The sequence below is a fragment of the Erinaceus europaeus genome, chromosome 9, assembly GCF_950295315.1.
Source record: "Erinaceus europaeus chromosome 9, mEriEur2.1, whole genome shotgun sequence".
Lineage (NCBI taxonomy): Eukaryota > Metazoa > Chordata > Mammalia > Eulipotyphla > Erinaceidae > Erinaceus > Erinaceus europaeus.
This window is the reverse complement of record NC_080170.1, coordinates 13,682,611-13,695,148: the sequence shown is the minus strand read 5'-3', so window position 1 is coordinate 13,695,148 and position 12,538 is coordinate 13,682,611. Positions and strand designations below refer to the sequence as shown.

The 12,538-nt window shown below is 43.0% G+C and overlaps 1 protein-coding gene across 12 annotated transcripts; it reads left to right on the top strand.

Annotated features, from left to right (window-relative positions):
• Positions 1 to 225: 225 nt before the first annotated feature.
• HNRNPH1 (heterogeneous nuclear ribonucleoprotein H1) lies at positions 226 to 11,201 on the top strand. Of its 12 annotated transcripts, none has more exons than XM_060197319.1 (14): positions 229 to 352; positions 752 to 879; positions 3,505 to 3,660; positions 3,867 to 4,010; positions 5,432 to 5,570; positions 6,507 to 6,685; positions 7,094 to 7,165; positions 7,243 to 7,355; positions 7,463 to 7,598; positions 8,400 to 8,459; positions 8,552 to 8,641; positions 9,291 to 9,383; positions 9,835 to 9,884; positions 10,453 to 11,201. In XM_060197319.1, the coding sequence occupies exons 2-13, from the start codon at positions 783 to 785 to the stop codon at positions 9,882 to 9,884; spliced, it is 1,329 nt and encodes a 442-aa protein (XP_060053302.1). In that variant the 5' UTR covers positions 229 to 352; positions 752 to 782; the 3' UTR covers positions 10,453 to 11,201. The 12 variants fall into 12 exon arrangements, with proteins under 12 accessions (XP_060053301.1, XP_060053304.1, XP_016045517.1 ...); XM_060197320.1 differs by having other exon boundaries at positions 7,222 to 7,355; positions 8,552 to 8,611; XM_007527118.3 differs by having other exon boundaries at positions 230 to 352; positions 7,222 to 7,355.
• The last annotated feature ends 1,337 nt before the right edge of the window (positions 11,202 to 12,538 follow it).

Genomic DNA, 12,538 nt, shown 5'->3' with positions numbered 1-12,538 from the left:
AAGGGGCGAGAACGGTTTGCAGGAAGACGCATGCGCGAGAAAACTCAATTATAAACCGCTGAGGCTCCAAATTCAATAATCGCGGGAAGGCGCAGGCGCAAAGGAGCTCCGCGACTTATAAAGGTGGGGGGGGCGTTTGTCGACTAAGCCTCCACGCATGCGTAGAATGAACTGCGGCCTGAGGGATGGGACGCTTTGTGAAATGACGCATGCGTCCCAGCTCTCTGTGACGCAAAGGGGCGGCGCGGGCGCCCGAGTGCGCATGCGCACAGCTCGTACAAAGGGCTTTATTTAGGTTGCGCAGGCGCCGGCTGGTCATTTCTCTCCAGCCACGCTCGAGTCGTGTTTGCAGGTGAGTTCTCCCGGCTCGTCCTCCTGTGGTCCCCTGTGGGACCGATTTTTTGCTGGGATTGCTCGGCTACTGACCCCAAGGGGGCTTTGACGAGGTGCAGGTTGGCGCTGGGAGCTGTGTAGGGGCGGCCGCGCGGCAGCGGGGAGCCGGGGCCTGTAGGCCGCGCCGCCTCTATTGTGTGTGCTGTCGGAGGAGGCGGAGCGGAAGCGCCCGCCGCCATTTCCTCGCCTCAGCGCGGGCGCCCAGCCGGCCCCCCCTCGGTCCGGGGCCGGGTCCTCAGTGCCCGGGGCGGCTGGTGGGGGGGCCCCCTGTTGCCGCTTGATGGGTTTGGGGGGGGGGCCCTGGCTGCTGCGGGCGGGAGGGCGGGGCGCCCCGGGCTGACTCCTCCCCGTCCCACAGCCTGAGTGCGGAGCCGGCCTCGGAAGACACGATGATGCTGGGCACCGAAGGCGGAGAGGGCTTCGTGGTGAAGGTGCGGGGCTTGCCCTGGTCCTGCTCGGCCGACGAAGTGCAGCGCTTTTTTTCGGGTGAGTGAGGCGCAGGCGGCGGGCGGGCGGGCGGGCGAGGGGGGGGATCCAGGTCGGGCAGGGGCGCCCCCTGGCGGGGCGCGGGCGGAAGCCGTTCCCGCCGGGCTGCTCGCGCCCCGCCGCCCACGTTGCGCAATGGAAATTGCGGGAGCCCCGCCCTCCCTCCTCCGGGCCCCGGGGGCTGCGCGGCCGCCCGGGCGGGTCTTCCCGGTGGCTCCCGGCCTCCAGGCGCGGCCTGAGCTCGGGTGGCTGCGCGCCCCAGGCCTAGACGGAGATGGCGCTGCCACCCTGCTCCCTGCTCGCCGTCTTGGGCGCCTTGAACAAAGGATCGAGGGCAGTGTTCTGCTGAAAACTAGGCCGACAGTCCTCCCTCCCCCTTCACACCCGCATTTCGGTCTGTTTCTCAAGAGTCAGTCTTTTTCGGGGATAAAAATAGGTGTGGTTGATTAGTAGTTGATTAGTTAAAAACACAATGACTTAGTCGTAGCATTTTTTAATAATTTTATTGTGCATCCATGCCAGACATCATTAAGAGCCAACCATGTAGTCACTACTCTTTGGTCTTGGGTCCGGTTGGCATCTGTTCTAATGCGCAAGGACACAGGTTCAAGCCCATGGTCCCCACCTGTAGGGGGAAGGTCTCACGAGTGGTCTCCCTTTCTGTTGCCCCCTTTCAATTTCTGGCGCTCTCTGTGCAGTAAAGACAACTTGGTTCTAATTTTTTTATCTTTAATTGGATAGAAATAGCCAGAAGTCGAGAGGGGAGGGGAGGATAGAGGGAGACACCTGCAGCCCTGCTTCACTCATGAAGCTTTCCCCTTGCAGGTGGGGGACCAGGGGCTCGAACCTGGGTCCTTTTGCACTGTAACATGTGAGCTCAACCAGATGTACCACCACCTGGCCTCCTAAGACAAAAAAATTTTTTTATTGTCTGTTTATTGGGTAGAGACAGATACCTGCAGCCCTGCTTCACTACTTGTGAAGCTCTCCCCCTGCAGGTGGAGATCGGGGGCTGGAACCTGGGTCCTTGCACATTGTAACGTGTGCTCAACCACATGTGACACAACCCAGCTCTCAATTTTTTTAAATGTAGGGTTAATCTTTTACTATGTTTCTTGGATAGAGACAAAGGGAAAGTGGGGGGGGGGCTACAAAGAGGTACCTGCAGCCCTGCTCCAGCACTTTAGAAAAGCATTTCCCTCTGCAGATTGGAAGCGGGGGCTTGAACCTGGCTCATTACACTTTGTAATGTGTGCATTTGACCAGGCGCACCACTGCACCACTGCTTGATACCATTCAGTTTTCCTTTCGGGATTTGGGTGGTCAAGTTCTCTGGCAACCCTGGGAAAGTAATCTCTTTATGAGTAGATTGTGTTAAGTTTATAGGTTTCTAGACAAGTTTGTCTCTTCCCTTCACATGGACTCTACCTGAACTATGAATGCACCACTCCCGGAAGCCATTTTTCCCGTTTTTCTATTCACTGGACAGGACAGAGAAACTGAGAGGGGATGGGAGATAGCTGGAAAGATAAGACATCTGCAGACCTTCACCACTCAGGAAGCTTCTTCCCCCTGCAGGTGGAATCCAGGTCCTTGGCAATAAGCGTTTTACCAGGTGCACCACTACCCAGCTCCCAGTGTAGTTTCTACTAACAATGTTCTCACTGTTGTGAAAGATAAGATATTTGGAAACAGCCTGTAGATTTTGGAAGGCTATCTGTAGGATTGAATTTACCTGTGGTAAAAGCCAAAACCAAGTACTTGGAAGCCGACATGCAGTTGGGGCAAGGCTGGGCTTAGTTTCAGCTGTGTGACTGGGAGCGGTTTTTAGCTTGGTAACTGATTCCCCTTGAAGGTGAGTGTTGGCTCTGCAATTGAGATATGAAGAAGTTTGTAGTAGGGCTCGTAGGGTAAAGCTGAAACTATCCCTGACCAAAACTGGAAACTAAATATATATGGAAATTGCCATGAACTCACAAAGTACAGGTTTCACTGTTTGCTGATAACTTATTTAGGAAGTTTAACTTTTATTAACCAGAACACTTATCACTGGCTTGTGATGGGGAATTGAACCTGGGCCTTCAGAGACTCTGGCATGAGTCTTTTTGCACAACCATTATGCTGTTTCTCCCCCCTTGGGAAATTGAATATTGACCTTTGGGTAGAAAGGACTTGGTAGTTTCTTTTGAATGTCTGCTTTTCTTGACTGACTGAAACTATTCTCTTGTGAGGTAGCCAAGGGCTTATTCCTGATGATTGTTTTTTTTTCTTTTTTTGTTTTATTGGGTAGGACAGAGAAGTTTGAGGGGAGCGGAGAGAGGGAGGGGGAGAAAGATAGCTGCTTCACCACTTGATGTGACCCCTCTGCAGGTGGGGAGCTGGGGGCTCCAACTGGGATCCTTGGGCAGGTCTTTGTGCTATGTTAACCCAGTGTGCCACCTCACGCCCACCCCTGCCATGATTATTGTTACTTGATTGCAGGAAAGACCTAGGCAATGACAATACTGTTGTTGAACCTTTGCGGAGATCTGTGTTGTAGTGAATCATAACCTAGGTATTTCATCTGTATCACCCAGAGGTGGTTTGAAGTTTTAAATTCTGTATTAACGGTTGTTTTCTTTCCAGACTGCAAAATTCAAAATGGGGCCCAAGGTATTCGGTTCATCTACACCAGAGAAGGCAGACCGAGTGGCGAGGCTTTTGTTGAACTTGAATCAGAAGATGAAGTCAAATTGGCCCTGAAAAAAGACAGAGAAACTATGGGACACAGATATGTTGAAGGTTTGATTTATGTTGCCCTAGTAACAGTAAATAAGACATTAAACACATAGAGATCTTACCCCTTCTGACTTTTAGGTATTGACCGCATGGAAAAGGTCATCTAAGGGAGTTTATGGCAGCTCTTCCTAGATTATCTAAAGACCTAGGAAGTCTGAACTTTGTTCTCTGATTTTCCAAAATTGACTAATTCTAAGCACCTCTTTCAGTATTCAAGTCAAACAACGTTGAAATGGATTGGGTGTTGAAGCATACTGGTCCAAATAGTCCTGACACGGCCAATGATGGCTTTGTACGACTTAGAGGACTCCCCTTTGGATGTAGCAAGGAAGAAATTGTTCAGTTCTTCTCAGGTATGTAGTTGTGCTTGTTGCTGAGCAGTGAGGTCTGGTTAGCTTCTGGCAACATGATTCAGTAGACTTTTAAGTTAACTAGCTTAGATGTTTAAACAGTTCGAGTATTTGCAGATGAACTAATGTTTTCTTCTTCCTGGAGACCTTCAAATAATTTAAGCCCATCTTAAAGGTGGAAATTAAATACTTAGAAAATGCTCAGTTTGCCTGTATTTAGAAGCAGTTCAGAGTAGATACTTGGGGATTGTCCTCATCAGCTTAACTACTTTCTGCACAATGTTGTTCAGCAAAGTGCTTCAAGTTTAAGGTAAGATCCCTTTACATCAGATTAGTAGTTAGGTTGTTGTGATGTGGCAGGTGTGTTAGTAGACACATGGATCATGGATCCAGAAGTGTTCATTCTCTATGTAGATTGATAGAGGTGGTTTAGTAAGGGAACTATGAATTTATTGCAAGTCAGTAGTAGAAGTGAGCGTTCTGTGTTCTCAGCATCAGAAATAGAAAGTTTTGACATTGTTTTGGGCCTAAAGTATTTGAATGTTTTTATGCTGAAGAGCTGATAAAATTGCATGTTCATAGCAAAATGTTAATTACATATTTTTAAGTACTGTTAATATTCATAATGTGATAACGAATAACAAATCCTTTCATGGTTTAGCATAATATGTATTCAAATCTGACTATTAGTTATGTTTCAAGTCCTGTTCTGCCAGAATTCTTGAATCAAGTCTGTTTTTTATTGTTTTGATCTAAATTGGTGAGAATTGAATGCTATCTGTCAACGTTAAATATGAACATGATTTCGTATCTTCTAGGAAAGTGCTTTATGCCCTTTTTGTAAGCTTGGGAATGTATCCACGGAAAGGATTTTTCATAGACGGAATTACCAGAAGTGAATCAAACTACTATTAGAGCATAAGAGTGCATGACTGTACTGTGTAGATGAGCTGTCTGTTGAAAGTTAGATTGTATGTTTGTCAGTTATATGACTAAAGCTATGTTTGAATCTGTTTATGTTTAAATGTAAGTTTTTTAACTTGAAGTTCCGCTAATTTAAAACATTTAAATATATAAGATGAGGTAAAAAGTGTCTTGAATTTTAGAACTGTTTTGTTTAATGCTTAATTGTATTTTTTGTATATTTTCCACATTAACTTGCATAGATATTATTCTTAATGAATTCTTAATGCAGCCCGTGTTCAAGCTGTTTATGCCATGGGGTGTGTTAAGAATTGAGTTGCTATATTTTGTAATAATGGAACTTCATATTACTGCAATGCATATTTTAAAAATACTTGTTGAAAGTATACCATTCGCCTAAAGTTAAATTCTGGTTTATTTAAAGCTATAAGAAGAATCATTTCTGGGCTTGTGATGTTAATATTGCCCCCCTACTGGGGTTATTTGTCCTTGGGTTGAAGGGTTGGAAATCGTGCCAAATGGGATAACATTGCCGGTGGACTTCCAGGGGAGGAGTACGGGGGAGGCCTTCGTGCAGTTTGCTTCACAGGAAATAGCTGAAAAGGCTCTAAAGAAACACAAGGAAAGAATAGGGCACAGGTGGGGATGGATGGTTGGTTGGATTTGTCACTTTTCTTATGGTAAACAATTAAATCCATATTCTCTCTGCTTAAAAAAATTGGTCTATTTTCTAGTCCCAGTTAATTGATGTTTTGCCCCAGTTTTCAAACGTTCTCTGTGTCAATTTTGTATTGCATTCCAACCAAATTTTAAGCTTTCAAATTGCCCCCAGCTAATTTGGTCTCCTATAATTCTGTGAAATCCTTAATTTGTCCCAGTCAGTGCATTGAGAGACTATGGCTTTAAAAAACATTGATGTAAATCTGACTAGCTGTAATAACTCCCAACCTCGTAAATTAATATTACCATAAGAAAATGTGATACTTTCTGATCTTGTTTTTAAAGTTGAAATGCAACAAACTTTTTCTTGCTGTATAAATATTCTGCATATAAATAAGCATAGCTTTCAAGAAATTGTCACAAAAGGTTTATTCTCTTTGCTTGTGACTATTTTTCATTGAAGCATGCGCTTACCTATGCTGATTCTTACTAAAAGCATAGGCTGGGGTATTTCTTGGCAAAAAAGAAATGTGTGCTGTGGGCTAGACTGCTGGCGTAGGCTGGCTTTATAGCCCACATGTTATTACATGCTGCCAATGGATTTAAGATATGAAATGTTGAAAGTTGAGTGGAATTCATTCCCTCCTTAAACATTTATTTATAGTCCTCCTCTATACCCCTAAGGTTGGGCTCTGCCCAGAGGAGTGTTTTTTTAAAATAAAGTTTACATTAAGTAATCTTAAAATTGAGTGAATTTCTGGTCATTGCCTATGCAAATATAAGAAATCTGGCTTTAAATACTAGTCAGTTTCATGGCTATGACTATATTGTTTTCTTGTGTAATAAAATACCTGTATGAAGTAAACTAATGTTTCTCTCCCCTCCCTACCCCTTTCCTCATGAAAAATGCTTTAGGTATATTGAAATCTTTAAGAGCAGCCGAGCTGAAGTTAGAACTCACTATGACCCACCACGAAAGCTAATGGCCATGCAGCGGCCAGGTCCCTATGACAGACCTGGGGCTGGCAGGGGATATAACAGCATTGGCAGAGGAGCTGGCTTTGAAAGGATGCGGCGTGGTGCTTATGGTGGAGGTACGTGAGGGTGTGCAAGGGTTTGTCAGCTGTTTTTTTTTAATTTTTATAATTCTTATTTATAAAATGGAAGTATCGACAGTTCATAGGGTAAGAAGGGTACAATTCCACACATGTCCCACCACCAGAACTCCCTATCCCATCCCCTCCCTCGATAGCCTTGCTATTCTTTATTCTTCTGGGAGTATGGACCCAGAATTATTTTGGGGTGCAGAAGGTGGAAGGTCTAGCTTCTGTAAATGCTTCCCCGTTAAACATGGGAGTTGGCAGGTTGATCCATACTCTCATCCTGTCTCTTCCCCTAGTGGGGCAGGGCTCTGGGGAAACGGGGCTTCAGGAGACATTGGTGGGGGCGTCTGCCCTCAACTGTTTTTATTTGGTTGACTTTATTTTTTGTTTGTTTTTCAGGTTATGGAGGCTATGATGATTATAATGGCTATAATGATGGCTATGGATTTGGGTCAGATAGATTTGGAAGAGGTAAAGTAAGAATTGAATTTCTCAACTGAAGGGTATTCACACTCTTGTCCATCTAGACCTCAATTACTGTTTTTCAGGAATGTCTGATCACAGATATGGAGATGGTGGTTCTACTTTCCAGAGCACCACAGGTCACTGTGTACACATGAGGGGACTACCTTACAGAGCAACCGAGAATGACATTTATAACGTAAGAAAGATGAATTCATGACGGGTCATCTCACTAGCATGCTCTTAAATGAGGTAGCATGTGATGGATTTAGTATTTGTAACATGATTCTCTCGACATTTCCTTAGTTTTTTTCACCACTCAACCCTGTGAGAGTACATATTGAAATTGGTCCTGATGGTAGAGTAACTGGTGAAGCAGATGTTGAGTTTGCAACTCATGAAGATGCGGTGGCAGCTATGTCAAAAGACAAAGCCAATATGCGTAAGTGTGCTTTTCAGTATTCTGGTTTCTTGACCAGGAAGTGAAATGAACTGAGGAGTACTAAGGAAATACAAAGAATTTGGTCTCTGACTGCTCTCCAGAAAGCAGCAGCATTTTCTAAAAGTGTAAGATAGTGTAGTAGATTTATACAGACCTGTACTTAGTCACAGGTTTTTGTTTGTTTATCCCTTTTTGTTGCCCTTGTTTTATTGTTGTAGTTATTGATGTCGTCGTTGGATAGGACAGAAATGGAGGGAGGAGGGGAAGACTGGGAGAGAAAGATAGACACCTGCAGACCTGCTTCACTGCTTGTAAAGTGACTCCCCTGCAAATGGGGAAGTTGGGGGCCTAGAACTATGAACCTGCTGCACTACTCCCTAGTCAGATTTAATGAATGGAATTTACATAGGATTTTTGAAAACAGTATGTTCATCTTAGAAACAGCTTATTTTATAAATAATTTATCTTTTGTTGTCCTTGTTTTTCATTGTTGTTGTAGTTACTATTGTTACTGATGTTGTCATTGTTAGATAGGACAGAAAGAATTGGTCAGGGGAGAAAGACAGACACCTGCAGACCTGCTTCACCTTCTGAAGCAACCCCCCTGCAGGTGGGGAGCTGGGGGCTCAAACCGGGATTCTTGCCGGTCCTCACGCTTTGCACCATGTGTGCTTAACCCGCTGTGCCTACCGCCCAACTCCCTACAGCTAGATTATTTTAACCAAAAGCATTTGAAGTTTATGTAGCAGCTTGTCTGTCTTACCTTTTGCCAACATACACTTTTTCTTTTTCTCATTTCAGAACACAGATATGTAGAACTCTTCTTGAATTCTACAGCAGGAGCAAGCGGTGGTGCTTACGGTAGCCAAATGCTAGGAGGCATGGGTTTGTGTAAATATCACTTTAGTGTCTTTTTTTTAAGCTAACCTTGTATGCCTTTTCTCTCATTTCAGAACACAGATATGTAGAACTCTTCTTGAATTCTACAGCAGGAGCAAGCGGTGGTGCTTATGGTAGCCAAATGATGGGAGGCATGGGCTTGTGTAAATATCGTTAGTTTTTTTAAAAACCAAAAATTTATAAGTCGATTATGTAAGATAAGTTGATTTATATTTAATTTAGCATAATTTAAGTTAGGCAAAGAAGTTTGAGTTTTGTGTCTGACTTAAATCCTTGTTATACCTAAGACTAGATACAGATAATTCTATTTTATGAGTTTGAGGGGGGAGGGGCACTATAGAGAGTAAACAAGTTAGATTGCTTAAAAAAGTGTAATGTGTAAGTCTAAAATTGATAGAATTTTAAAAGCACAGGATGTAAGGAATCGAGTTTTGGGCATAATTAGGTATGGAGTGATACCTGTATATTGACTTAACTGTGTAACATTAAGGGGGAAAACCTGCTAAATCCAAGTAAACGGTTTCATAAGGTTCTTCATAAAATGCCTTTATTTATGGAATCATGTGGATTTAATCTTGCTGGTGTGTGTACTTTGACCATATGGTTTATGTATCTTTGATTATGTAGAAGACTACTAGTATGTTTATAGACAACAGGCAGAGGGAGGCAGAAGGTTACAATAATATAAAAAAATCAAGACTGGAAATCATTAGATTTAGAATTACAAGCTCGGTACCTTTAGGTACCACTTTACTTAAGGAACAAGGCTCTAATGTTCTCTTAACTTAACAGCAAACCAATCCAGTTATGGTGGCCCAGCCAGCCAGCAGCTGAGTGGTGGTTATGGAGGTGGCTATGGCGGCCAGAGCAGCATGAGCGGATATGGTGAGTGTGTTTTTCTTTCTGTATATTTAGAAGAAGTCATAGGTAGTTTTCTTTAGTTGGGCTCTGTAGGCTTTTTTTTGGTGTGTGTGGAACTGGGTTACTTAAATGTATACTTTTGATCCTAATATAACTTACTAGTAGCTTAATTTTCAGAACCGATCTTTGGGTGGGGGAGTTCTAAAATAAAAAAATTGATTATTGCGACTTGAAATAATGTTGAGCCAGAAAACATCTGCCTCCATTTATTAAAACAAATAGTTTACTTTTCGGTCTTGACTAGCATTAAGTCATTTTTAGATGGAGGGAGATTTTTTTTTTTTAATAGAATGGTGGTTGGGTTTTGGACCGTATTTACTAGTTAACTAGGGTTGATTTTATTTAATTTTTTTCAATTGGTCTAAAGAATGGTGATTTTGGTATTATAGTCTTACCCTACAAAATCCTTTTGCAGACCAAGTTTTACAGGAAAACTCCAGTGATTTTCAATCAAACATTGCATAGGTAAATATTTTCTCAAAAAATATAAATTCCCAATAGCACATACTGATGTCATAATAATACTTCTAGCAGTCAATGGCTCTGACTTAACTCCATGGAGGCTGCCATTTTGGGCATAGTGAGTTGCCTTTAGCCCAGCTTTGTTTCACTTGCCCACCATGAATAGGAAAAGCAAGACTGTCCCTGTGCTCCCTATTCATAAATGCCATTCGATGGACATATTGTGAATGTTTATGGTAAAATTTTTTTAAGACCTTGTTTAGCTTTTAAAAAAAGTAATTTTTGCAATTTTTGAAAAACACTAGTTTTCCTTTAAACTTAATTTTCCATGTTGATCCTGAGACATCCAGTTAAATGGTAGCACAAGAGACTGGCAAGTTGGTACTGCAGAGAAAAGGGGTTAATTTGAGACTTGTTTGGAGTCGGGATCCCCCTTTCCCAAACATGCTTCTCGCCACTTGGACAGCAGCCATTTGTACTCGTATACCTTTTAAACTTTTTCTTGGAATGCTATATTTGATTTGGCTGGTAAGCTGACACGTTTTCTAACTTAGCCTTGATCTCTTTACAGGTAGCCAAGGAACAGTGAACAGCAGCTACTACAGTAGCGGAAGCCGTGCATCTATGGGCGTGAACGGAATGGGCGGGATGTCTAGCATGTCCAGTATGAGTGGTGGATGGGGAATGTAATTGATCCTGATCACTGACTCTTGGTCAACATTTTTTAAAGAAAAAAAATGAAAGTTTAACAGTCTCGCAGTACAAGCTTGTGATTTATGCTTGCTTTAAATGGAAATCAGGATTGTTTTAAAAGATTTAAGGTTCGGTATTAAACAGACAACCTGACAGACAACCTAGGATGTAACAACAACATTGAGTAAACTATAACTGTTAAAACAATTTTCAGCTTTTCTCAAGTTAGTTATATTGTAGGATGTACTTAAGCAGTAAGTGTATTTAGGTTAAAGCAGTTGAATTATGTTGAGTGTTGCTCTTATACTACATCACATTGAACACTGTTTGGATGCATGTTGAAAGACATGCTTTTTGTAAAACTCAATATATAGGAGCTGTGTCCAATTAAAGGTGAAACATTTGGCATGTTTGTTAATCCTAGTTTCATTTACTCTAAGGCACGTAAGTTTAAGCTTTTTAAGTTAATGGGGGAAATTTGAGATGCAATACCAATACTTAGGATTTTGGTCTTGGTGTTTGTATTAAATTCTGAGGCCTTGATTTAAATCTTCATTGTATTGTGACTTCCTTTAGGTGTATTGCGCTAAGTGAAACTTGTCAAATAAATCTTCCTTTTAAAAACTGCACTTTGTCTTGTCTATGCTTCAGTGTCATGTGGACTGTTTCTTGGTGCTCTCTTCCTGCTGGGGCGTAGGTGATTGGCAGAGGGCTCGGCAGTTCAGGCTGTTGTGTAGATGACATCACATCTTGCCTACAGTGCAACAGAAGGTAAAGGTAGCTTTGGGGGCCCATGTGGAAGGGCTGTTACCTTGGGCCTGGCTGCACACAGAACCTGATTCTGAGCTGACTTGCTGAGCACTTGGCCCAGGAGAGGCATGGGCACCTTCACTGCATGTCTGCATGTCCCTGGAGACCTTTGGGCATGGCGAGTATGGATGACAAGGCAGGAGAGAGCTCCCCGAGGGGCTGTAAGGCACCTTTCAACTTTGCTTTACTATGGGGGGGGGGTGTTGGGTAGTTTTAAAGAAAACACTTGCCGAGTGCTTCCAAGCATTGGTATTTTTGCCTGTTGAAGATAAGTTCACTTATAAATCCCAAGAGCAAAAATCACTAGTCCTAATTCAGTAATTGAAATGTCGGGAGGGGCACAGTGGTTAGCAGCATGAAGTCTTGAGCCCCATCCCCTGCATTGCATGTGTTAGTGGTCCTTTGATTCTGTACATCTTTAAAAAGTTTGTTTTCTGCCACCAGGGTTATTGCTGGGGCTCTGTGCTGCTGTACCAGGAGTCCACTGTTGCCGGTGGCCACTTTTTCCTTTTATTAATTGGATAGGACAGAAATTGGGAGTGGGAGAGAAGACATCTGCAGACCTACTTAACTGCTCTTGACAAGTCTCCCCTGCTGGTGGAAAGTGGTGATCTTTGCCTATGGTAATGTGTACTTTTGGTGTGCCACTACCAGCGGGGGGCCCCCCATCTTTAAGAAGTTTTTATAACAATGAAGTTGAAAGTCACATTAAGCAGTTCACCCGAAGCACTGCTCAGCTCTGATTTACGGTAGTGCAGGGGATTGGCGCTAGATGAAAATCTGTTGCACCACTGGTTGTTTCCCTGGTCACATAAAGCATGGTAGTTATGGAGATCCCATTGAAATGGGGGCTGGTAGTTAACTGGTCTAAAAAATCCTGTCTTGGAATTACGATTTAGAATGGCAGCGGCTGTCAAAACACTTAGTTGGTGGTATCAAACTTGAATGTCTGAAACTCCCAGTTCAGTCCCTAGCACTGCTTGCACTAGAGTGGTGCTTTGGCTTCTCATGTAAGACACCTGTTTCAAATGAAATATATATTTAATAGGATTTGAGATACATATAGACTTGTGCTGTTTGAAGCAAGGCATGTATTACTTTTTTAATTGAAGTGTTGAAGGCTTTCCAAATTCAATCCCAGGTGAAGGTAGCAA